The sequence below is a fragment of the Schistocerca piceifrons genome, chromosome 3 (assembly GCF_021461385.2).
Source record: "Schistocerca piceifrons isolate TAMUIC-IGC-003096 chromosome 3, iqSchPice1.1, whole genome shotgun sequence".
Classification (NCBI taxonomy): Eukaryota; Metazoa; Arthropoda; class Insecta; order Orthoptera; family Acrididae; genus Schistocerca; species Schistocerca piceifrons.
The window spans coordinates 263,756,381-263,781,188 of NC_060140.1; the positions used below are offsets into that span (position 1 = coordinate 263,756,381).

The window sequence follows — 24,808 nt, forward strand, 5'->3', positions numbered from 1 at the left end:
TCTTACCTTAAATGTTAACCGTATTGAGTCCGACGTTCGCATTGCCTCTTTGCGGCAGTTTATTTACGACGCCTGTGCGGACGTAGTGTTTTTGCAGGAAGTGTTGTTTTCTGATCTCTCTCTACCTGGATTTCAAACTGTTTTTAATGTCGCGCCGGAATATTCAACAGGAACTGCTCTTTTCTTTCGAGAGGGCATTCCTATTACTGACATTGAATTCCTTGACTCTGGCCGTGGGATTGGTTGTCGTCTTTTTGATCTCCGCCTCGTTGTTTTGTATGCCCCCTCTGGTTCGGGTCACACTGTGGCTCGATCGCGCTTTTATAAAGAAGAGCTTATTTATCTTTTGCGCCAGAGTCCTCGGAGTCTCCTGCTCGGAGGCGATTTTAATTGTGTTTTACGCCCTGCAGACCAGTCCCCCAATTTTAATTATTGCCGTGATTTACATGACTTAGTTCGTACGATGCATCTGCGTGATGTTTGGGAACACAAATATCCAACTCTGGTGAAATATACGTTTTTTACCGCGTCCTCATGCAGTAGACTCGACAGATTCTATTTATCTGATTTTTTATGTGATAAAATTCTTTCTGTCGATGTTATTCCTACTAGTTTTTCTGACCATTGTGCTTTTACTGCAACTGTAAATCTTAGTCGCCAACCTGCAAAACTTTATCGTTCCCAGTGGATGTTAAATGTTTCCCACCTTGCCGACAGTGCTATGGATGATGTTATAAGTGGCGTGTGGGAGCGATGTCTTCGCTCTGTCCCGCGATACCCCTCCTTGCTGGTTTGGTGGACTGCGTTTGCCAAGCCCAAGATTCGTCAGACTTTGATTTTCTACTGTGCTGCTAGGACGCGTGATTTTAAGAACACGTATGAATATTACTACTCTGTCCTGCGTGAACTATATGACGCGGCGGGTACCTCTCCACTGCGGATCCATGATGTTCGTCGTATTAAAGCCAAGCTCTTGAGCCTTAAACGACGACAGATGGATGGTCTGCGAGTTAAGTCGAAACCTCACTCTCTTGTTGAAGGTGAACTGACATCCTTGTACCACCTGCTACGGCATCAGACTCGTCGTCGTCGCTCCTTCATCTCTTCTCTTACGGTGGATGATGGGCGACAGTTTAGTGCACAGGAGGAAATGGTTCGTGCTCTTCATCACTATTACACTAGTCTCTATTCTGCCGATGATTCTGGTGAGTCTCTTTCGGATGATGTCTTTGGGGATCTAACTGCGACGATCGCGCCTGACGCGAACGGCGAATTTCTCCGGGAGTTCCAGGTAGATGATGTTTTCGATTTTATTGCTCGCTCTCCGTCCAGTAAATCGCCGGGTCCAGACGGCCTGCCTAAAGAATTTTATCTCCGTTTTTGGCCTCTTTTGGGTGGCATTTTTACGCAGATTTTAAATGAGATTGTCAGAGGGATGGATGTGCCTGCCGATTTTAAAGTAGGGAAAATTGTTTTAATTCCGAAGTCCTCTGGTCGTTTATCTGCTGCCAATCTTCGTCCGCTCACATTGCTGAATTTTGACTATAAGACAGCTGCTAGAGCGCTCAATAGCCGGCTGTCTTCTCTGCTTCGGGGTGTGATTGGTGCACATCAATGTTGTTTTCATGATAGATCTATTCTGACACCAGTAGCCAAATATCGGGATGTTGTCTCGGTTGCGGCGGTTACAAACGTACATTGTGCCTTTGCCTTCCTTGATTTTTATAAGGCTTTTGATCACGTCAGTCATGTGTTTTTAGATCGTGTTTTAGGTACAATAGGTTTTAACGCTTCATCACGTGGTGTTCTTGGCAATTTGTACAGGGGAATAACAGCTCGGGTGTCAGTCAATGGGCAGCTGACGCCGCCCATTGCTATCCGCCGCGGAGTGCCTCAGGGTAGTCCGCTCTCTATGTCTTTATTCGTATTGTCCCTGGAACCGCTGCTTCGGACTATTGCTCTCAAGCTTCAGGGTATGTCCCTCTCTGGTGGGAAGCTCTCGGTTAAGGCATATGCGGATGATGTCGTTGTTCTCCTCCGTCAACGAGATGATATCCCGTTGTTGAAAGGGGCAGTTGATGCATACTGTCGTGTCTCTGGAGCGCGTCTCAATCAGGGTAAATGTAAGTTCCTTGATATTCGAGGATTTCGCGATGCTGACGTCCCTTGGGCCACTTTTGTCGATCGCCATACGTCCTTGGGGATTATCATTGATCGGTGTCCTCTAAAAATGGCGGCTCTCAATTGGAAATCTGTCACCGAGAAGATACAGGGGGCTCTGATGGTCCATGAGCAGCGCTCTGCTACCATTTTGCAAAAAGTCAGAATTTTAGACACCTACGTCCTATGTAAAGCTTATTATGTTGCTCAGCTGTTCCCACTTCCCATGATGGTGGCGAAAAGGTTGCGCCAATTGTCTAGCAGGTTTATATGGAAGGGCCATCTATTCAAGTTACGTTACGAGGTAATGACGAAACCGCGTCTCTCCGGAGGCTTGGGCCTCTCTGACATTACTCGCAAGGCGTCTGCTTTGTACGTCCGCCGAACGACTCTAATTGTTACGCAAGAAGTGACTTCAATTACATCCAGGCTTTTTACTGTTGTGCGTCCGGCGAGCCTTGCTCCACCTGTCGATGTCGGACGCCTAAATTTTAAGTTGAAACACATTCGGGAATTTTACATTGCGGTGAGTTACCTCGGTGACGTCTTCTTGCGGCGACCGGTGCCAACGACCAAGAGCTTGATTGCCCGCTGGGAGGGGCTGGCCAGTCCCAATCCAATAGAACTGGCGTCTCCATCCGTGTCCTGGAGGAACGTCTGGAAGAACGTTAGTCTGCCGATCCACTCTATGGCCGTGGCGTCCACGTGGTATAGGGTAATAAATAATTTGGTTCCCACCAATGTACGACTGCACCGTATTGGTCTTTCTGACACGGACACCTGTACTCGGTGTGGTCTCCTGGATACCCTTGAACATCGATTCACCTGCTGTGGGCACCTTGCTAATTGGCGTTGGCTCAGGAAACAACTCGCTTTTGTCACTAGGTCTGCTGAAGCCGCTTATACTATTGACATCATCGTCCGGCCCGATTCTTCCTTTTTTCCGCGGACGAAGCTCCATACCGTCATGTGGTTGATTGGCCATTTCGTACATTTTGTCAACAGTTGTCATGAAGAGGATGGACACCTAGCGTTTCGGCAGTACATGCTTACTGCTTACTGGCAGCGCTTGCGATTGCCAGGCCTCCGAGATGATTTTGCCAATATGCTTAGCCTGACATTTGAAAGAGAGGGTGTTGGCTAAGGTCACCTGTGTGAGCCATTTTCTTTTATACTGTTTCTGAATTTGCCGCCTTTATGTATGTTTCTTCTCTAAACCAGGACTGAAGTTTTCGTGTTTTAACCTTTATTTCAGTAAGCAGTCTACATTATATAGTCATGTTTTAGGATTTTAATTTCAGTACTGTAAAAAAAAAAAAAAAAAAAAAAAAAAAGTCGTAGAGCATTCGACTGCAGATCGAGAGGTCCCCGGTTCAATCCCGGGTGCCCCCTTCATTTTTCAGTATCTCGAAAAAACAAATGACGATTGTCGCGGTGAGTTGCAAATACATGTTTGAGATGCACCCTGCACGCCATACCGAAGGCTTTGGAGCAACATTTCAATGGGGGGGGGGATCGCAGCCTAGGGTCTTGCAGGTCATCGTCCTCCCGCCATGAGGTCGAACTGTACGAAATCCACTTGCTTGGGGGAAGAATCTTGTACACTGAATTTTGTAGAATATGGTGATAGGCAAAAGTTTTCATGTACTGCTGCACGGAGAAACAAAAATTGGAGGAGCTGGGATTTGAACCCAGGACTTTCTGCATGCGAAGCAGACACTCTACCACTGAGTTACACCCCCGCCAGAGCAAGTACATCCGAGACGAGTGTCTCGTGGATCCTACTGTCATTATTTCTTAGGTTTGAACGGTACAGTAAGTGTTCGAGGAACCTATTCATGACAAGACCTAAGCAGCGTCGACTCCGTGGCGCAACGGTAGCGCGTCTGACTCAAGATCAGAAGGTTGCGTGTTCAAATCACGTCGGGGTCACAATGAAATTTTCGTTTACGAAAGCCATAGGCGAGTATGTCAGTTTAATCAGATACCAAACGATTACGGAGAACGGACGAACAGAACTTGCTTGAAAAAAAGCTACTAGTGCAATTTTCGCGTTCTGACATTAAGGTGAAGGCGCCGACTCGCACTTTCTCCAGGCGCGAAGTGTCTAGTATTTTTGATATTTATATCGTTTAACGCTAATATATAACTGAGAGATAATGATTACGCAATATTTTGCTCGATTAGACGTCTTTAGCCAGTCAGAGTGTAATATTTTTCCTTAAGTTATGGGAACGCAAAGATCGTGAAAGGGGGTATAGCTCAGTCGTAGAGCATTCGACTGCAGATCGAGAGGTCCCCGGTTCAATCCCGGGTGCCCCCTTCATTTTTCAGTATCTCGAAAAAACAAATGACGATTGTCGCGGTGAGTTGCAAATACATGTTTGAGATGCACCCTGCACGCCATACCGAAGGCTTTGGAGCAACATTTCAATGGGGGGGGATCGCAGCCCAGGGTCTTGCAGGTCATCGTCCTCCCGCCATGAGGTCGAACTGTACGAAATCCACTTGCTTGGGGGAAGAATCTTGTACACTGAATTTTGTAGAATATGGTGATAGGCAAAAGTTTTCATGTACTGCTGCACGGAGAAACAAAAATTGGAGGAGCTGGGATTTGAACGCAGGACTTTCTGCATGCGAAGCAGACACTCTACCACTGAGTTACACCCCCGCCAGAGCAAGTACATCCGGGACGAGTGTCTCGTGGATCCTACTGTCATTATTTCTTAGGTTTGAACGGTACAGTGAGTGTTCGAGGAACCTATTCATGACAAGACCTAAGCAGCGTCGACTCCGTGGCGCAACGGTAGCGCGTCTGACTCCAGATCAGAAGGTTGCGTGTTCAAATCACGTCGGGGTCACAATGAAATTTTCGTTTACGAAAGCCATAGGCGAGTATGTCAGTTTAATCAGATACCAAACGATTACGGAGAACGGACGAACAGAACTTGCTTGAAAAAAAGCTACTAGTGCAATTTTCGCGTTCTGACATTAAGGTGAAGGCGCCGACTCGCACTTTCTCCAGGCGCGAAGTGTCTAGTATTTTTGATATTTATATCGTTTAACGCTAATATATAACTGAGAGATAATGATTACGCAATATTTTGCTCGATTAGACGTCTTTAGCCAGGCAGAGTATAATATTTTTCCTTAAGTTATGGGAACGCAAAGATCGTGAAAGGGGGTATAGCTCAGTCGTAGAGCATTCGACTGCAGATCGAGAGGTCCCCGGTTCAATCCCGGGTGCCCCCTTCATTTTTCAGTATCTCGAAAAAACAAATGACGTTTGTCGCGGTGAGTTGCAAATACATGTTTGAGATGCACCCTGCACGCCATACCGAAGGATTTGGAGCAACATTTCAATGGGGGGGGATCGCAGCCCAGGGTCTTGCAGGTCATCGTCCTCCCGCCATGAGGTCGAACTGTACGAAATCCACTTGCTTGGGGGAAGAATCTTGTACACTGAATTTTGTAGAATATGGTGATAGGCAAAAGTTTTCATGTACTGCTGCACGGAGAAACAAAAATTGGAGGAGCTGGGATTTGAACCCAGGACTTTCTGCATGCGAAGCAGACACTCTACCACTGAGTTACTCCCCCGCCAGAGCAAGTACATCCGGGACGAGTGTCTCGTGGATCCTACTGTCATTATTTCTTAGGTTTGAACGGTACAGTAAGTGTTCGAGGAACCTATTCATGACAAGACCTAAGCAGCGTCGACTCCGTGGCGCAACGGTAGCGCGTCTGACTCCAGATCAGAAGGTTGCGTGTTCAAATCACGTCGGGGTCACAATGAAATTTTCGTTTACGAAAGCCATAGGCGAGTATGTCAGTTTAATCAGATACCAAACGATTACGGAGAACGGACGAACAGAACTTGCTTGAAAAAAAGCTACTAGTGCAATTTTCGCGTTCTGACATTAAGGTGAAGGCGCCGACTCGCACTTTCTCCAGGCGCGAAGTGTCTAGTATTTTTGATATTTATATCGTTTAACGCTAATATATAACTGAGAGATAATGATTACGCAATATTTTGCTCGATTAGACGACTTTAGCCAGGCAGAGTATAATATTTTTCCTTAAGTTATGGGAACGCAAAGATCGTGAAAGGGGGTATAGCTCAGTCGTAGAGCATTCGACTGCAGATCGAGAGGTCCCCAGTTCAATCCCGGGTGCCCCCTTCATTTTTCAGTATCTCGAAAAAGCAAATGACGATTGTCGCGGTGAGTTGCAAATACATGTTTGAGATGCACCCTGCACGCCATACCGAAGGCTTTGGAGCAACATTTCAATGGGGGGGGATCGCAGCCCAGGGTCTTGCAGGTCATCGTCCTCCCGCCATGAGGTCGAACTGTACGAAATCCACTTGCTTGGGGGAAGAATCTTGTACACTGAATTTTGTAGAATATGGTGATAGGCAAAAGTTTTCATGTACTGCTGCACGGAGAAACAAAAATTGGAGGAGCTGGGATTTGAACGCAGGACTTTCTGCATGCGAAGCAGACACTCTACCACTGAGTTACACCCCCGCCAGAGCAAGTACATCCGGGACGAGTGTCTCGTGGATCCTACTGTCATTATTTCTTAGGTTTGAACGGTACAGTGAGTGTTCGAGGAACCTATTCATGACAAGACCTAAGCAGCGTCGACTCCGTGGCGCAACGGTAGCGCGTCTGACTCCAGATCAGAAGGTTGCGTGTTCAAATCACGTCGGGGTCACAATGAAATTTTCGTTTACGAAAGCCATAGGCGAGTATGTCAGTTTAATCAGATACCAAACGATTACGGAGAACGGACGAACAGAACTTGCTTGAAAAAAAGCTACTAGTGCAATTTTCGCGTTCTGACATTAAGGTGAAGGCGCCGACTCGCACTTTCTCCAGGCGCGAAGTGTCTAGTATTTTTGATATTTATATCGTTTAACGCTAATATATAACTGAGAGATAATGATTACGCAATATTTTGCTCGATTAGACGTCTTTAGCCAGGCAGAGTATAATATTTTTCCTTAAGTTATGGGAACGCAAAGATCGTGAAAGGGGGTATAGCTCAGTCGTAGAGCATTCGACTGCAGATCGAGAGGTCCCCGGTTCAATCCCGGGTGCCCCCTTCATTTTTCAGTATCTCGAAAAAACAAATGACGATTGTCGCGGTGAGTTGCAAATACATGTTTGAGATGCACCCTGCACGCCATACCGAAGGCTTTGGAGCAACATTTCAATGGGGGGGGATCGCAGCCCAGGGTCTTGCAGGTCATCGTCCTCCCGCCATGAGGTCGAACTGTACGAAATCCACTTGCTTGGGGGAAGAATCTTGTACACTGAATTTTGTAGAATATGGTGATAGGCAAAAGTTTTCATGTACTGCTGCACGGAGAAACAAAAATTGGAGGAGCTGGGATTTGAACCCAGGACTTTCTGCATGCGAAGCAGACACTCTACCACTGAGTTACACCCCCGCCAGAGCAAGTACATCCGGGACGAGTGTCTCGTGGATCCTACTGTCATTATTTCTTAGGTTTGAACGGTACAGTAAGTGTTCGAGGAGCCTATTCATGACAAGACCTAAGCAGCGTCGACTCCGTGGCGCAACGGTAGCGCGTCTGACTCCAGATCAGAAGGTTGCGTGTTCAAATCACGTCGGGGTCACAATGAAATTTTCGTTTACGAAAGCCATAGGCGAGTATGTCAGTTTAATCAGATACCAAACGATTACGGAGAACGGACGAACAGAACTTGCTTGAAAAAAAGCTACTAGTGCAATTTTCGCGTTCTGACATTAAGGTGAAGGCGCCGACTCGCACTTTCTCCAGGCGCGAAGTGTCTAGTATTTTTGATATTTATATCGTTTAACGCTAATATATAACTGAGAGATAATGATTACGCAATATTTTGCTCGATTAGACGACTTTAGCCAGGCAGAGTATAATATTTTTCCTTAAGTTATGGGAACGCAAAGATCGTGAAAGGGGGTATAGCTCAGTCGTAGAGCATTCGACTGCAGATCGAGAGGTCCCCAGTTCAATCCCGGGTGCCCCCTTCATTTTTCAGTATCTCGAAAAAGCAAATGACGATTGTCGCGGTGAGTTGCAAATACATGTTTGAGATGCACCCTGCACGCCATACCGAAGGCTTTGGAGCAACATTTCAATGGGGGGGGATCGCAGCCCAGGGTCTTGCAGGTCATCGTCCTCCCGCCATGAGGTCGAACTGTACGAAATCCACTTGCTTGGGGGAAGAATCTTGTACACTGAATTTTGTAGAATATGGTGATAGGCAAAAGTTTTCATGTACTGCTGCACGGAGAAACAAAAATTGGAGGAGCTGGGATTTGAACGCAGGACTTTCTGCATGCGAAGCAGACACTCTACCACTGAGTTACACCCCCGCCAGAGCAAGTACATCCGGGACGAGTGTCTCGTGGATCCTACTGTCATTATTTCTTAGGTTTGAACGGTACAGTAAGTGTTCGAGGAACATATTCATGACAAGACCTAAGCAGCGTCGACTCCGTGGCGCAACGGTAGCGCGTCTGACTCCAGATCAGAAGGTTGCGTGTTCAAATCACGTCGGGGTCACAATGAAATTTTCGTTTACGAAAGCCATAGGCGAGTATGTCAGTTTAATCAGATACCAAACGATTACGGAGAACGGACGAACAGAACTTGCTTGAAAAAAAGCTACTAGTGCAATTTTCGCGTTCTGACATTAAGGTGAAGGCGCCGACTCGCACTTTCTCCAGGCGCGAAGTGTCTAGTATTTTTGATATTTATATCGTTTAACGCTAATATATAACTGAGAGATAATGATTACGCAATATTTTGCTCGATTAGACGTCTTTAGCCAGGCAGAGTATAATATTTTTCCTTAAGTTATGGGAACGCAAAGATCGTGAAAGGGGGTATAGCTCAGTCTTAGTTTCCGCTTTAGACGCCGTGCAGTGTGGACGTGCCTAGTCTTCCGCTCCGCCGTAGCGTTACGTATAGTGGACTATCGTTTTTGTTTACGTGTTGTGTTGCAACTTCTGTGAGTGTTTCTCCGTCGTTGTTTCGTACCTTGTGTTACTTTCTGTCCTTATTTCAGTGTTTTTTGTGTAGCGGTTTCGACCGCATATTTTGAAAATGTCGTCCCAGGTTATTCCTCGTCAGGCTACAGTTAGTTTTGCTTTTGACAAGTCAACCCGCCATGTGCAACCTAGTTCTCTTGAGATTCATGATTGGTTGGTAGATACCTTTGGTGTTCATTCGGATCAGGTGCACACTGCTTATTTTGATACCGAACTGTATGTTTTCTTTGTTAAGTTTATGGACCCACTTCAGGTTGATAAAATTCTTTCTAAATATGGTCATCAAGTTCTCTTTCGGCATCGGGATGATTCTGTAAGTACCGTGCTGCTTTCCAATGCTTCCATCACGTATACCAATGTTCGTGTTTACAACCTTCCACCGGAGGTGGATAATGTCTATCTTAAGGAGGGTCTACAGAAGTATGGTGATGTAAAGAGCATTCGCCTTGAACGCTGGTCAAGCCAACATCGCCTGCAATGTTACAGTGGTATTCGTTCAGTCGAAATGCACGTTAAGCAGAATATTCCATCTCACCTGCAGATCGGTGAATATCGTGTCCATGTAACATATAGTGGTCAGGTGGGCACCTGTTTTTTGTGCAATGAAAGTGGTCACGTGCGTACCGACTGTCCGCGGAGAGTTTTTGTTTTAAAAAATTCTCTCGAACAGCGTCGCAAGTTAACGGTCGCTGACCTCGTTGCAGGTGGTTCTGCTCTTGGTGTAGCACAGTCCAGTGGTAGTAGCGCCCCTCCACAGGTTTTGCGCACCCCTGATACAGAATTTCCTCCTTTGCGTGCTAAATCTGATGTTGTTCCGTCTGTCCCTCAGGTGGGTGTGCCACTTTTGAATAATAAGAGGCGTCGCCCACACGATGGAAATAGTACGGATGAGGATCTCCCTGAGATGCCCCAGTCCGAGCGACCGGCATCCTCCGAGCCACTGTGTACTGTAGCTGCTCCCTGCCCTCCTGAGGTAGCGGTTCCGGTGGCGGCTGCTGGCGCCCCTCCGGCCTCCGACGCAGCTTCTCTCGAGTCGGGTCGTCGGTCGGGCCTGTTGGCGCCGTCTTCCGAACCGACTTCGATGTCACAACAAGTGGAGCCGCGACAACTTCCTGCTTCGCTGCCCCATACCTCTGCCAGCGGAGCTGCTCCGCTTCCTTCCAACTCTGCGGCCTCGGACCTTCCTGCTCACGTTTCGCCTCCGTGCAGTCCATGTTTGCCGGAAGCTAGTGCAGGTGTTGACCATTCCGTTTTGTCGGATGTTTCCCCCGCGACCCCGGATCCCGCATGTGGACCGGCGCGGGTGGTGTCGGATACAGAACTTGACCCTCCTACGTCACCGGCGGCTGAAGTTTCCTTGCCTGTCAGCCGACGCAAGTTACGCGTTCAGCCGAACGTTTATGCTGTTCGTAAAAAACCGAAACGTAAGGGATCCGCGGAACGGGGTAGCAGTCCCCCTCCCTCGGATGCCTCTGTCACCCCTGCTATGGACTGTGACGCTGGTGCGTCGGTGTAGGTGATTTGTTTTCTCGCTTTTCTCTCTATGGTTCAAGCATACACCTTTCTTACCTTAAATGTTAACCGTATTGAGTCCGACGTTCGCATTGCCTCTTTGCGGCAGTTTATTTACGACGCCTGTGCGGACGTAGTGTTTTTGCAGGAAGTGTTGTTTTCTGATCTCTCTCTACCTGGATTTCAAACTGTATTTAATGTCGCGCCGGAATATTCAACAGGAACTGCTCTTTTCTTTCGAGAGGGCATTCCTATTACTGACATTGAATTCCTTGACTCTGGCCGTGGGATTGGTTGTCGTCTTTTTGATCTCCGCCTCGTTGTTTTGTATGCCCCCTCTGGTTCGGGTCACACTGTGGCTCGATCGCGCTTTTATAAAGAAGAGCTTATTTATCTTTTGCGCCAGAGTCCTCGGAGTCTCCTGCTCGGAGGCGATTTTAATTGTGTTTTACGCCCTGCAGACCAGTCCCCCAATTTTAATTATTGCCGTGATTTACATGACTTAGTTCGTACGATGCAACTGCGTGATGTTTGGGAACACAAATATCCAACCCTGGTGAAATATGCGTTTTTTACCGCGTCCTCATGCAGTAGACTCGACAGATTCTATTTATCTGATTTTTTATGTGATAAAATTCTTTCTGTCGATGTTATTCCTACTAGTTTTTCTGACCATTGTGCTTTTACTCCAACTGTAAATCTTAGTCGCCAACCTGCAAAACTTTATCGTTCCCAGTGGATGTTAAATGTTTCCCACCTTGCCGACAGTGCTATGGATGATGTTATAAGTGGCGTGTGGGAGCGATGTCTTCGCTCTGTCCCGCGATACCCCTCCTTGCTGGTTTGGTGGACTGCGTTTGCCAAGCCCAAGATTCGTCAGACTTTGATTTTCTACTGTGCTGCTAGGACGCGTGATTTTAAGAACACGTATGAATATTACTACTCTGTCCTGCGTGAACTATATGACGCGGCGGGTACCTCTCCACTGCGGATCCATGATGTTCGTCGTATTAAAGCCAAGCTCTTGAGCCTTAAACGACGACAGATGGATGGTCTGCGAGTTAAGTCGAAACCTCACTCTCTTGTTGAAGGTGAACTGACATCCTTGTACCACCTGCTACGGCATCAGACTCGTCGTCGTCGCTCCTTCATCTCTTCTCTTACGGTGGATGATGGGCGACAGCTTATTGCACAGGAGGAAATGGTTCGTGCTCTTCATCAGTATTACACTAGTCTATACTCTGCCTATGATTCTGGTGAGTCTCTTTCGGATGATGTCTTTGGGGATCTAACTGCGACGATCGCGCCTGACGCGAACGGCGAATTTCTCCGGGAGTTCCAGGTAGATGATGTTTTCGATTTTATTGCTCGCTCTCCGTCCAGTAAATCGCCGTGTCCAGACGGCCTGCCTAAAGAATTTTATCTCCGTTTTTGGCCTCTTTTGGGTGGCATTTTTACGCAGATTTTAAATGAGATTGTCAGGGGGATGGATGTGCCTGCCGATTTTAAAGTAGGGAAAATTGTTTTAATCCCGAAGTCCTCTGGTCGTTTATCTGCTGCCAATCTTCGTCCGCTCACATTGCTGAATTTTGACTATAAGACAGCTGCTAGAGCGCTCAATAGCCGGTTGTCTTCTCTGCTTCGGGGTGTGATTGGTGCACATCAATGTTGTTTTCATGATAGATCTATTCTGACACCAGTAGCCGAATATCGGGATGTTGTCTCGGTTGCGGCGGTTACAAACGTACATTGTGCCTTTGCCTTCCTTGATTTTTATAAGGCTTTTGATCACGTCAGTCATGTGTTTTTAGATCGTGTTTTAGGTACAATAGGTTTTAACGCTTCATCACGTGGTGTTCTTGGCAATTTGTATAGGGGAATAACAGCTCGGGTGTCAGTCAATGGGCAGCTGACGCCGCCCATTGCTATCCGCCGCGGAGTGCCTCAGGGTAGTCCGCTCTCTATGTCTTTATTCGTATTGTCCCTGGAACCGCTGCTTCGGACTATTGCTCTCAAGCTTCAGGGTATGTCCCTCTCTGGTGGGAAGCTCTCTGTTAAGGCATATGCGGATGATGTCGTTGTTCTCCTCCGTCAACGTGATGATATCCTGTTGTTGAAAGGGGCGGTTGATGCATACTGTCGTGTCTCTGGAGCGCGTCTCAATCAGGGTAAATGTAAGTTCCTTGATATTCGAGGATTTCGCGATGCTGACGTCCCTTGGGCCACTTTTGTCGATCGCCATACGTCCTTGGGGATTATCATTGATCGGTGTCCTCTAAAAATGGCGGCTCTCAATTGGAAATCTGTCACCGAGAAGATACAGGGGGCTCTGATGGTCCATGAGCAGCGCTCTGCTACCATTTTGCAAAAAGTCAGAATTTTAGACACCTACGTTCTATGTAAAGCTTATTATGTTGCTCAGCTGTTCCCACTTCCCATGATGGTGGCGAAAAGGTTGCGCCAATTGTCTAGCAGGTTTATATGGAAGGGCCATCTATTCAAGTTACGTTACGAGGTAATGACGAAACCGCGTCTCTCCGGAGGCTTGGGCCTCTCTGACATTACTCGCAAGGCGTCTGCTTTGTACGTCCGCCGAACGACTCTAATTGTTACGCAAGAAGTGACTTCAATTACATCCAGGCTTTTTACTGTTGTGCGTCCGGCGAGCCTTGCTCCACCTGTCGATGTCGGACGCCTAAATTTTAAGTTGAAACACATTCGGGAATTTTACATTGCGGTGAGTTACCTCGGTGACGTCTTCTTGCGGCGACCGGTGCCAACGACCAAGGGCTTGATTGCCCGCTGGGAGGGGCTGGCCGGTCCCAATCCAATAGAACTGGCATCTCCATCTGTGTCCTGGAGGAACGTCTGGAAGAACGTTAGTCTGCCGATCCACTCTATGGCCGTGGCGTCCACGTGGTATAGGGTAATAAATAATTTGGTTCCCACCAATGTACGACTGCACCGTATTGGTCTTTCTGACACGGACACCTGTACTCGGTGTGGTCTCCTGGATACCCTTGAACATCGATTCACCTGCTGTGGGCACCTTGCTAATTGGCGTTGGCTCAGGAAACAACTTGCTTTTGTCACTAGGTCTGCTGAAGCCGCTTATACTATTGACATCATCGTCCGGCCCGATTCTTCCTTTTTTCCGCGGACGAAGCTCCATACCGTCATGTGGTTGATTGGCCATTTCGTACATTTTGTCAACAGTTGTCATGAAGAGGATGGACACCTAGCGTTTCGGCAGTACATGCTTACTGCTTACTGGCAGCGCTTGCGATTGCCAGGCCTCCGAGGTGATTTTGCCAATATGCTTAGCCTGACATTTGAAAGAGAGGGTGTTGGCTAAGGTCACCTGTGTGAGCCATTTTCTTTTATACTGTTTCTGGATTTCCCGCCTTTATATATGTTTCTTCTCTACACCAGGACTGAAGTTTTCGTGTTTTAATCTTTATTTCAGTCAGCAGTCTACATTATATAGTCATGTTTTAGGATTTTAATTTCAGTACTGAAAAAAAAAAAAGGGGTATAATTCCTGCTTTGGGTGCAGGAGGTCCCGGGTTCAAATCCCGGACAGGCCCTACTTTTCACTTTCGCGACAACCCAGCACTAAAAAAAAAAAAAAAAAAAAAAAAGGGGTATGATTCCTGCTTTGGGTGCAGGAGGTCCCGGGTTCAAATCCCGGACGAGCCCTGCCATTTTGACCGTGCTGAAGAGTAGGTGGAACTCAGCCCCGGTTGCAGCTCCTCAATGAAGAGTAGACGCCTGTTATAGCACGTGGATATAACAAAAAAAAAAAAAAAAAAAAAAAAGCCGTAGAGCATTCGACTGCAGATCGAGAGGTCCCCGGTTCAATCCCGGGTGCCCCCTTCATTTTTCAGTATCTCGAAAAAACAAATGACGATTGTCGCGGTGAGTTGCAAATACATGTTTGAGATGCGCAGTTCCGCTTTAGACGCCGTGCAGTGTGGACGTGCCTAGTCTTCCGCTCCGCCGTAGCGTTACGTATAGTGGACTATCGTTTTTGTTACGTGTTGTGTTGCAACTTCTGAGAGTATTTCTCCGTCGTTGTTTCGTACCTTGTGTTACTTTCTGTCCTTATTTCAGTGTTTTTTGTGTAGCGGTTTCGACCGCATATTTTGAAAATGTCGTCCCAGGTTATTCCTCGTCAGGCTACAGTTAGTTTTGCTTTTGACAAGTCAACCCGCCATGTGCAACCTAGTTCTCTTGAGATTCATGATTGGTTGGTAGATACCTTTGGTGTTCATTCGGATCAGGTGCACACTGCTTATTTTGATACCGAACTGTATGTTTTCTTTGTTAAGTTTATGGACCCACTTCAGGTTGATAAAATTCTTTCTAAATATGGTCATCAAGTTCTCTTTCGGCATCGGGATGATTCTGTAAGTACCGTGCTGCTTTCCAATGCTTCCATCACGTATACCAATGTTCGTGTTTACAACCTTCCACCGGAGGTGGATAATGTCTATCTTAAGGAGGGTCTACAGAAGTATGGTGATGTAAAGAGCATTCGCCTTGAACGCTAATCAAGCCAACATCGCCTGCAATGTTACAGTGGTATTCGTTCAGTCGAAATGCACGTTAAGCAGAATATTCCATCTCACCTGCAGATCGGTGGATATCGTGTCCATGTAACATATAGTGGTCAGGTTGGCACCTGTTTTTTGTGCAATGAAAGTGGTCACGTGCGTACCGACTGTCCGCGGAGAGTTTTTGTTTTAAAAAATTCTCTCGAACAGCGTCGCAAGTTAACGGTCGCTGACCTCGTTGCAGGTGGTTCTGCTCTTGGTGTAGCACAGTCCAGTGGTAGTAGCGCCCCGCCACAGGTTTTGCGCACCCCTGATACAGAATTTCCTCCTTTGCGTGCTAAATCTGATGTTGTTCCGTCTGTCCCTCAGGTGGGTGTGCCACTTTTGAATAATAAGAGGCGTCGCCCACACGATGGAAATAGTACGGATGAGGATCTCCCTGAGATGCCCCAGTCCGAGCGACCGGCATCCTCCGAGCCACTGTGTACTGTAGCTGCTCCCTGCCCTCCTGAGGTAGCGGTTCCGGTGGCGGCTGCTGGCGCCCCTCCGGCCTCCGACGCAGCTTCTCTCGAGTCGGGTCGTCGGTCGGGCCTGTTGGCGCCGTCTTCCGAACCGACTTCGATGTCACAACAAGTGGAGCCGCGACAACTTCCTGCTTCGCTGCCCCATACCTCTGCCAGCGGAGCTGCTCCGCTTCCTTCCAACTCTGCGGCCTCGGACCTTCCTGCTCACGTTTCGCCTCCGTGCAGTCCATGTTTGCCAGAAGCTAGTGCAGGTGTTGACCATTCCGTTTTGTCGGATGTTTCCCCCGCGACCCCGGATCCCGCATGTGGACCGGCGCGGGTGGTGTCGGATACAGAACTTGACCCTCCTACGTCACCGGCGGCTGAAGTTTCCTTGCCCGTCAGCCGACGCAAGTTACGCGTTCAGCCGAACGTTAATGCTGTTCGTAAAAAACCGAAACGTAAGGGATCCGCGGAACGGGGTAGCAGTCCCCCTCCCTCGGATGCCTCCGTCACCCCTGCTATGGACTGTGACGCTGGTGCGTCGGTGTAGGTGATTTGTTTTCTCGCTTTTCTCTCTATGGTTCAAGCATACACCTTTCTTACCTTAAATGTTAACCGTATTGAGTCCGACGTTCGCATTGCCTCTTTGCGGCAGTTTATTTACGACGCCTGTGCGGACGTAGTGTTTTTGCAGGAAGTGTTGTTTTCTGATCTCTCTCTACCTGGATTTCAAACTGTTTTTAATGTCGCGCCGGAATGTTCAACAGGAACTGCTCTTTTCTTTCGAGAGGGCATTCCTATTACTGACATTGAATTCCTTGACTCTGGCCGTGGGATTGGTTGTCGTCTTTTTGATCTCCGCCTCGTTGTTTTGTATGCCCCCTCTGGTTCGGGTCACACTGTGGCTCGATCGCGCTTTTATAAAGAAGAGCTTATTTATCTTTTGCGCCAGAGTCCTCGGAGTCTCCTGCTCGGAGGCGATTTTAATTGTGTTTTACGCCCTGCAGACCAGTCCCCCAATTTTAATTATTGCCGTGATTTACATGACTTAGTTCGTACGATGCATCTGCGTGATGTTTGGGAACACAAATATCCAACCCTGGTGAAATATACGTTTTTTACCGCGTCCTCATGCAGTAGACTCGACAGATTCTATTTATCTGATTTTTTATGTGATAAAATTCTTTCTGTCGATGTTATTCCTACTAGTTTTTCTGACCATTGTGCTTTTACTGCAACTGTAAATCTTAGTCGCCAACCTGCAAAACTTTATCGTTCCCAGTGGATGTTAAATGTTTCCCACCTTGCCGACAGTGCTATGGATGATGTTATAAGTGGCGTGTGGGAGCGATGTCTTCGCTCTGTCCCGCGATACCCCTCCTTGCTGGTTTGGTGGACTGCGTTTGCCAAGCCCAAGATTCGTCAGACTTTGATTTTCTACTGTGCTGCTAGGACGCGTGATTTTAAGAACACGTATGAATATTACTACTCTGTCCTGCGTGAACTATATGACGCGGCGGGTACCTCTCCACTGCGGATCCATGATGTTCGTCGTATTAAAGCCAAGCTCTTGAGCCTTAAACGACGACAGATGGATGGTCTGCGAGTTAAGTCGAAACCTCACTCTCTTGTTGAAGGTGAACTGACATCCTTGTACCACCTGCTACGGCATCAGACTCGTCGTCGTCGCTCCTTCATCTCTTCTCTTACGGTGGATGATGGGCGACAGTTTAGTGCACAGGAGGAAATGGTTCGTGCTCTTCATCAGTATTACACTAGTCTCTATTCTGCCGATGATTCTGGTGAGTCTCTTTCGGATGATGTCTTTGGGGATCTAACTGCGACGATCGCGCCTGACGCGAACGGCGAATTTCTCCGGGAGTTCCAGGTAGATGATGTTTTCGAATTTATTGCTCGCTCTCCGTCCAGTAAATCGCCGGGTCCAGACGGCCTGCCTAAAGAATTTTATCTCCGTTTTTGGCCTCTTTTGGGTGGCATTTTTACGCAGATTTTAAATGAGATTGTCAGAGGGATGGATGTGCCTGCCGATTTTAAAGTAGGGAAAATTGTTTTAATTCCGAAGTCCTCTGGTCGTTTATCTGCTGCCAATCTTCGTCCGCTCACATTGCTGAATTTTGACTATAAGACAGCTGCTAGAGCGCTCAATAGCCGGCTGTCTTCTCTGCTTCGGGGTGTGATTGGTGCACATCAATGTTGTTTTCATGATAGATCTATTCTGACACCAGTAGCCGAATATCGGGATGTTGTCTCGGTTGCGGCGGTTACAAACGTACATTGTGCCTTTGCCTTCCTTGATTTTTATAAGGCTTTTGATCACGTCAGTCATGTGTTTTTAGATCGTGTTTTAGGTACAATAGGTTTTAACGCTTCATCACGTGGTGTTCTTGGCAATTTGTACAGGGGAATAACAGCTCGGGTGTCAGTCAATGGGCAGCTGACGCCGCCCATTGCTATCCGCCGCGGAGTGCCTCAGGGTAGTCCGCTCTCTATGTCTTTATTCGTTTTGTCCCTGGAACCGCTGCTTCGGACTATTGCTCTCAAGCTTCAGGGTATGTCCCTCTCTGGTGGGAAGCTCTCGGTTAAGGCATATGCGGATGATGTCGTTGTTCTCCTCCGTCAACGAGATGATATCCCGTTGTTGAAAGGGGCAGTTGATGCATACTGTCGTGTCTCTGGAGCGCGTCTCAATCAGGGTAAATGTAAGTTCCTTGATATTCGAGGATTTCGCGATGCTGACGTCCCTTGGGCCACTTTTGTCGATCGCCATACGTCCTTGGGGATTATCATTGATCGGTGTCCTCTAAAAATGGCGGCTCTCAATTGGAAATCTGTCACCGAGAAGATACAGGGGGCTCTGATGGTCCATGAGCAGCGCTCTGCTACCATTTTGCAAAAAGTCAGAATTTTAGACACCTACGTCCTTTGTAAAGCTTATTATGTTGCTCAGCTGTTCCCACTTCCCATGATGGTGGCAAAAAGGTTGCGCCAATTGTCTAGCAGGTTTATATGGAAGGGCCATCTATTCAAGTTACGTTACGAGGTAATGACGAAACCGCGTCTCTCCGGAGGCTTGGGCCTCTCTGACATTACTCGCAAGGCGTCTGCTTTGTACGTCCGCCGAACGACTCTAATTGTTACGCAAGAAGTGACTTCAATTACATCCAGGCTTTTTACTGTTGTGCGTCCGGCGAACCTTGCTCCACCTGTCGATGTCGGACGCCTAAATTTTAAGTTGAAACACATTCGGGAATTTTACATTGCGGTGAGTTACCTCGGTGACGTCTTCTTGCGGCGACCGGTGCCAACGACCAAGAGCTTGATTGCCCGCTGGGAGGGGCTGGCCAGTCCCAATCCAATAGAACTGGCGTCTCCATCCGTGTCCTGGAGGAACGTCTGGAAGAACGTTAGTCTGCCGATCCACTCTATGGCCGTGGCGTCCACGTGGTATAGGGTAATAAATAATTTGGTTCCCACCAATGTACGACTGCACCGTATTGGTCTTTCTGACACGGACACCTGTACTCGGTGTGGTCTCCTGGATACCCTTGAACATCGATTCACCTGCTGTGGGCACCTTGCTAATTGGCGTTGGCTCAGGAAACAACTTGCTTTTGTCACTAGGTCTGCTGAAGCCGCTTATACTATTGACATCATCGTCCGGCCCGATTCTTCCTTTTTTCCGCGGACGAAGCTCCATACCGTCATGTGGTTGATTGGCCATTTCGTACATTTTGTCAACAGTTGTCATGAAGAGGATGGACACCTAGCGTTTCGGCAGTACATGCTTACTGCTTACTGGCAGCGCTTGCGATTGCCAGGCCTCCGCGATGATTTTGCCAATATGCTTAGCCTGACATTTGAAAGAGAGGGTGTTGGCTAAGGTCACCTGTGTGAGCCATTTTCTTTTATACTGTTTCTGAATTTGCCGCCTTTATGTATGTTTCTTCTCTACACCAGGACTGAAGTTTTCGTGTTTTAACCTTTATTTCAGTAAGCAGTCTACATTATATAGTCATGTTTTAGGATTTTAGTTTCAGTACTGTACTTCTTTTGAAGTGGCTGTGTGGTGGATATTCTTTAATATTTTTTTCAATAGATATATTCGTTCGAGTGGTAGAGTGTCTGCTTCAAAAAAAAAAAAAAAAAAAAAAAAAAAGTCGTAGAGCATTCGACTGCAGATCGAGAGGTCCCCGGTTCAATCCCGGGTGCCCCCTTCATTTTTCAGTATCTCGAAAAAACAAATGACGATTGTCGCGGTGAGTTGCAAATACATGTTTGAGATGCACCCTGCACGCCATACCGAAGGCTTTGGAGCAACATTTCAATGGGGGGGGATCGCAGCCCAGGGTCTTGCAGGTCATCGTCCTCCCGCCATGAGGTCGAACTGTACGAAATCCACTTGCTTGGGGGAAGAATCTTGTACACTGAATTTTGTAGAATATGGTGATAGGCAAAAGTTTTCATGTACTGCTGCACGGAGAAACAAAAATTGGAGGAGCTGGGATTTGAACCCAGGACTTTCTGCATGCGAAGCAGACACTCTACCACTGAGTTACACCCCCGCCAGAGCAAGTACATCCGGGACGAGTGTCTCGTGGATCCTACTGTCATTATTTCTTAGGTTTGAACGGTACAGTAAGTGTTCGAGGAACCTATTCATGACAAGACCTAAGCAGCGTCGACTCCGTGGCGCAACGGTAGCGCGTCTGACTCCAGATCAGAAGGTTGCGTGTTCAAATCACGTCGGGGTCACAATGAAATTTTCGTTTACGAAAGCCATAGGCGAGTATGTCAGTTTAATCAGATACCAAACGATTACGGAGAACGGACGAACAGAACTTGCTTGAAAAAAAGCTACTAGTGCAATTTTCGCGTTCTGACATTAAGGTGAAGGCGCCGACTCGCACTTTCTCCAGGCGCGAAGTGTCTAGTATTTTTGATATTTATATCGTTTAACGCTAATATATAACTGAGAGATAATGATTACGCAATATTTTGCTCGATTAGACGTCTTTAGCCAGGCAGAGTATAATATTTTTCCTTAAGTTATGGGAACGCAAAGATCGTGAAAGGGGGTATAGCTCAGTCGAGTAGTTTTTGTAATTGTGTTCCATGCGGCAGTAATATTAGAGATTTTAAATCAGTGTATCATAATTTGAGACAGAAATAGCGATTCCAAGTATAAGACAGCACTTTCATAGGCTACCCTCTCGTACCTTTACACAGAAGTATAATTCAAAAGTAACTATTGTTGAATGTATTATAGACACTGCGGACAAGTGGAAAATGTTTGTGTTACAGAATTTGTATTAAGAGGCACAGACAGTGTTTAGTATTGAACGGCAGAGTATCATAAAACAAGTGTATATTTGATTTTGACTGACGGTTACAAAGCCAATAATAACGCTGCAGAAACAAGAACTGTAGCCATGTTTTATGAGTGACATAGAGACACAACATGTACGCACTGAAATACTGGTTCTGTGAAACTTTGTGCCTGGTAAACATAATTGGCCAGTTGTACCTAATGAACCACTTCTTTGATGGAGAGTTCTTCAGTTATGGCTTGCGTGTGGTGGCATTCTCAGAACAGTCTCAAGAGGAACGTGTTGACCCAATGGTTTATGTGTTTCCGCGTGTAACAAAGTGCACATTCCACAAATATGGTGCTTCAGGCTCTATACAGAAACATGATTCACTTTGTGTACTTCCTCTCAATATAGTCAATGAGAAAACTTACATTTTCCTGTGGTTTTGGTACATTATACTAGCAGCACTTTTATCTGTACTAGTTGTTTATAGAGCAGTTATTTTAGCTGTACCTTCTGTACGGCCAATACTATTGCACGCACGTAACCGTATGGTACCAAAGGAGGTCACAAATGCAATATGTCGTAAGACAGATGTTGGAGACTGGTGGATTCTGTATATGCTTGGACGTAACATGGATCCTATGATTTATGGAGAAGTTATAGCTGACCTTGCAAAGAAAATTGAGACTCCTTCGAGTAATAATCCTTGACTGAAGTGTTACTGACTCTACTCAAAAATTCAGTTGTGCTTCATACTCAAGATGTTGACTGAATACGGTACTGCCATACTGTGTTGTCACTATTATTGCACCTGGTAATTAGAATAAATTTGTAATGAAATATTTTGTGTTGTGTATGCTATTTCAGTTGGCTCATTCTGGTTTTCTAAAGCATGTGGCATGTGTAATTAATCATTTTGAAGGCAATTTAGGATTGTATGTGATCTGACAAAGAGTCGGCTTTTTATAATGTATATAATTTTTGTGTGTGTAACTGTATTACTACATCAGCTATAATTTTCAGTAAATGAAACACCAACTGAAGAGTATTATTTATATTATTTTCTTGTAACTGTGCAGTCATTTCCTGCACATTCGTAAGACACTAAGATACATTTCATACATGTATTTCATACTTGTTTCATTCCACAAATTTTAAGGAATTATGTGACTGACGTGATTTCCTTCCCCATCTTCTTGCCTCGGAGTTCTTTGCTTTGAAACTGCTTGTTTCTAAAGTGAAATAAAATTATGTATTATCTATTGGTAGTAAGTACAAAATTTTTAAAATCTTTGTCATTTATACTCTCTTTTATAAAGTATAATCAGCTATTTTTGATAAAAAAATTTACATGTATTCAGCATTGATGAACTTTGTATTAACTGTTTGAAACTATGACTGTAGATTTTTTTATGGCACAATTGCTAATGCAATGAATTAAAGTTCTGTTTCTTGTACAGCTGTTTAGTGTTCAGTGTATGATCTGAAAATCTCCTGCTAAATTCCTGTACAAATGTAATAACACAATAATTATGCAGTGTTGGCAGTGATGTTATCAAACAGACTGTCCAGAAATGCAAAGTGAGCATAATAATGTAAGCTTTCGATGTGTTCCTGTTACTGGAAGGAGAGCTAACCTTTCATATTTGCTCAAGTTGAAAATGAAGCAGTGATACAGAAAACTGACTGACATTACCTAAGAGCTTTGCTCTGTTGGTGAGTACATCACCACTGATTATAATTAAATGGAAACTTGGTGCAAATTTCTGTACAAATCATTTTGGTGTGAAAACAACAGATTTGTAATTAGTGATTGCTTACATGCTTAATACGTTTCATATATGTAATATCCACTGCCTATGATTGTTCTGTAATGATTGTTATATTGTCTGTTTCAGTATCATGTGATAGCTTGTGCGAATCTTTTTTCAAAAGAATCTTGCCACATAGCTCACATGTTTAACAAAGCGTGCTTCCCACTGCTTAAATCTGAAATGTATTCAGAACTACTCCATTTATAATGTTAGAAGGTTCAGTAAGATTTCTTTCGAACCATTTTCTAGCCTCTGTTATTTTGAGGTGATGGGAGTTTACTATTGTTAAGACAAAGTTTGCACATTGTAAAATTACAGAATAGGGCAATTTTGTTTACTATAAGTCTGATACAAGTATTTACAGGAAGTACCATTTCCTTCATTATTTCCTATTATATATGATATTATAGACTTCCACTTTTCAGCTTTCCCATGAGATGTCTTTCATCGTACTGGTAGTTGTTATATTTAATACTGAGCATAGCAAGTGTAAACCAAAAACATCAAAATAAAATAATTAATAAAAAGAGAGAATGCATGTGCAGAAGTATCACAGATATTCTAGTTGTACTATGAGGACCATCTAAATTTTACAGACACCACTAACTTTTCAAAGACAATGCAACATAAATTGTAGTGACATCGCTCCCACAAGAATACTACTTGTTTTAATGGAGGTACCAGTGCTGTGGTTGGTAGCTCATTTGTCTGGTTCAGAGAGAGGCGGGGTCACCAATGCTGCCATTGGAATGTTTTATTTACAGTGGGTTTTGTGTTTTTTTGTACCAGGGGTATTGTAAAAAATACATTATTTAACTGCACTGAGTAAACTATCCTGGCATATTTAAACAGAATTTCTACTTAAGTTGACTGTGTATGCTTGGATACTCCTATGGGAAACATATTGCCAAGCAGGAAACATTGACTTTTTGTGAGCAGAATTTCATGTAGCATTCATTATCAAGCTGTAAGACCAGTTATTGATAGTGGCCCTTTCTCTCAAAATTTTCATCAGTGTTTCACTGGAAATACTGAGAGTGAATGAATCTATCAATTTATTAAACTGTTATGTTTGATCTTTCTTTCATTCTTAACATGTACTATTAATAGCGTAATATTTTCCACAAGTTTATGGCAGTCTTATAAAGTCTTAGTTTAACATTTTACCGTGTTTAGTCACATTATTCTCGGCAGCCAGAGAAAGTTAGTGGCAATCTAACCTTTTCAAAATACTGTTAAGTTTTGCATGTGATGACTAATCACCTATATTTACTTTGGAAATTATTTTTTTTTGTGCCTGAGTGCCATACCTGTCACCACATTGTAACTCAGGATGAAAGAGTTGTGTATGCTTCCTTTCTGTGACTTGCGTAAATTTTAATGTTTTTATTGTCATCTTTCAATAGTTTGCGTGAAAAACTACCTGTAAAATACACCCTGCCTTGCCAGTTTACCAAACCATTGGTTGTTACTCTGGTGTGCTAATCAATCAGTGTGACCCATCTTGTCTTGCAAGCACGCACACTGCACTTTAAATTATACAAGGTCAGTTAATTTAACATTTTTCTCAACAAAATATTTCAGTTTGTGCTTCATTTTTGCAGCTGTGCATTTAATAGTTCCTACTATGATAGCTGAAAATGGTATGCACACATAAAATACATATTGTGATGTCAAGTTGTAGGCCTTCTAGTCTTTGTTAGTATTGGTATATACTCCGTGCTGCTTCCCAGGCTTGATACTATTAGCAGTGTGACCTTTTCTCATGCAACGATGTCTGCCCTGCATAAAGTAAACAATTACGACTTGAACACACTACACAGCAGTTATCTTTAGTTATTACAGGAAAAGCACTCTGCAGA

The 24,808-nt window shown here is 45.4% G+C and overlaps 1 protein-coding gene and 19 non-coding genes across 20 annotated transcripts; 13 read left to right on the plus strand and 7 right to left on the minus strand.

Annotated features, from left to right (window-relative positions):
* Nucleotides 1-3,830: 3,830 nt before the first annotated feature.
* On the minus strand, nucleotides 3,831-3,902 carry Trnaa-cgc. The gene has a single exon. It is a non-coding gene; the product is annotated as a tRNA-Ala (tRNA).
* Nucleotides 3,903-4,020: 118 nt separating this feature from the next.
* On the plus strand, nucleotides 4,021-4,092 carry Trnal-caa. Its single transcript has one exon. It is a non-coding gene; the product is annotated as a tRNA-Leu (tRNA).
* A 319-nt stretch (nucleotides 4,093-4,411) lies between these two features.
* Trnac-gca lies at nucleotides 4,412-4,483 on the plus strand. The gene has a single exon. It is a non-coding gene; the product is annotated as a tRNA-Cys (tRNA).
* A 276-nt stretch (nucleotides 4,484-4,759) lies between these two features.
* Trnaa-cgc lies at nucleotides 4,760-4,831 on the minus strand. Its single transcript has one exon. It is a non-coding gene; the product is annotated as a tRNA-Ala (tRNA).
* Nucleotides 4,832-4,949: 118 nt separating this feature from the next.
* Nucleotides 4,950-5,021, plus strand: Trnaw-cca. Its single transcript has one exon. It is a non-coding gene; the product is annotated as a tRNA-Trp (tRNA).
* A 319-nt stretch (nucleotides 5,022-5,340) lies between these two features.
* On the plus strand, nucleotides 5,341-5,412 carry Trnac-gca. The gene has a single exon. It is a non-coding gene; the product is annotated as a tRNA-Cys (tRNA).
* A 276-nt stretch (nucleotides 5,413-5,688) lies between these two features.
* Trnaa-cgc lies at nucleotides 5,689-5,760 on the minus strand. Its single transcript has one exon. It is a non-coding gene; the product is annotated as a tRNA-Ala (tRNA).
* A 118-nt stretch (nucleotides 5,761-5,878) lies between these two features.
* On the plus strand, nucleotides 5,879-5,950 carry Trnaw-cca. Its single transcript has one exon. It is a non-coding gene; the product is annotated as a tRNA-Trp (tRNA).
* A 319-nt stretch (nucleotides 5,951-6,269) lies between these two features.
* Nucleotides 6,270-6,341, plus strand: Trnac-gca. Its single transcript has one exon. It is a non-coding gene; the product is annotated as a tRNA-Cys (tRNA).
* Nucleotides 6,342-6,617: 276 nt separating this feature from the next.
* Nucleotides 6,618-6,689, minus strand: Trnaa-cgc. Its single transcript has one exon. It is a non-coding gene; the product is annotated as a tRNA-Ala (tRNA).
* A 118-nt stretch (nucleotides 6,690-6,807) lies between these two features.
* Trnaw-cca lies at nucleotides 6,808-6,879 on the plus strand. The gene has a single exon. It is a non-coding gene; the product is annotated as a tRNA-Trp (tRNA).
* Nucleotides 6,880-7,198: 319 nt separating this feature from the next.
* Trnac-gca lies at nucleotides 7,199-7,270 on the plus strand. Its single transcript has one exon. It is a non-coding gene; the product is annotated as a tRNA-Cys (tRNA).
* Nucleotides 7,271-7,546: 276 nt separating this feature from the next.
* Nucleotides 7,547-7,618, minus strand: Trnaa-cgc. The gene has a single exon. It is a non-coding gene; the product is annotated as a tRNA-Ala (tRNA).
* A 118-nt stretch (nucleotides 7,619-7,736) lies between these two features.
* Trnaw-cca lies at nucleotides 7,737-7,808 on the plus strand. Its single transcript has one exon. It is a non-coding gene; the product is annotated as a tRNA-Trp (tRNA).
* A 319-nt stretch (nucleotides 7,809-8,127) lies between these two features.
* Trnac-gca lies at nucleotides 8,128-8,199 on the plus strand. Its single transcript has one exon. It is a non-coding gene; the product is annotated as a tRNA-Cys (tRNA).
* Nucleotides 8,200-8,475: 276 nt separating this feature from the next.
* Trnaa-cgc lies at nucleotides 8,476-8,547 on the minus strand. Its single transcript has one exon. It is a non-coding gene; the product is annotated as a tRNA-Ala (tRNA).
* A 118-nt stretch (nucleotides 8,548-8,665) lies between these two features.
* Nucleotides 8,666-8,737, plus strand: Trnaw-cca. The gene has a single exon. It is a non-coding gene; the product is annotated as a tRNA-Trp (tRNA).
* Nucleotides 8,738-20,061: 11,324 nt separating this feature from the next.
* LOC124788572 (innexin inx1-like) lies at nucleotides 20,062-22,117 on the plus strand. Its single transcript, XM_047255844.1, has 2 exons — nucleotides 20,062-20,076; nucleotides 21,270-22,117. The coding sequence occupies exons 1-2, from the start codon at nucleotides 20,062-20,064 to the stop codon at nucleotides 21,840-21,842; spliced, it is 588 nt and encodes a 195-aa protein (XP_047111800.1). The 3' UTR covers nucleotides 21,843-22,117.
* Nucleotides 20,311-20,382, minus strand: Trnaa-cgc. Its single transcript has one exon. It is a non-coding gene; the product is annotated as a tRNA-Ala (tRNA).
* On the plus strand, nucleotides 20,501-20,572 carry Trnaw-cca. The gene has a single exon. It is a non-coding gene; the product is annotated as a tRNA-Trp (tRNA).
* Nucleotides 22,118-24,808: the final 2,691 nt, after the last annotated feature.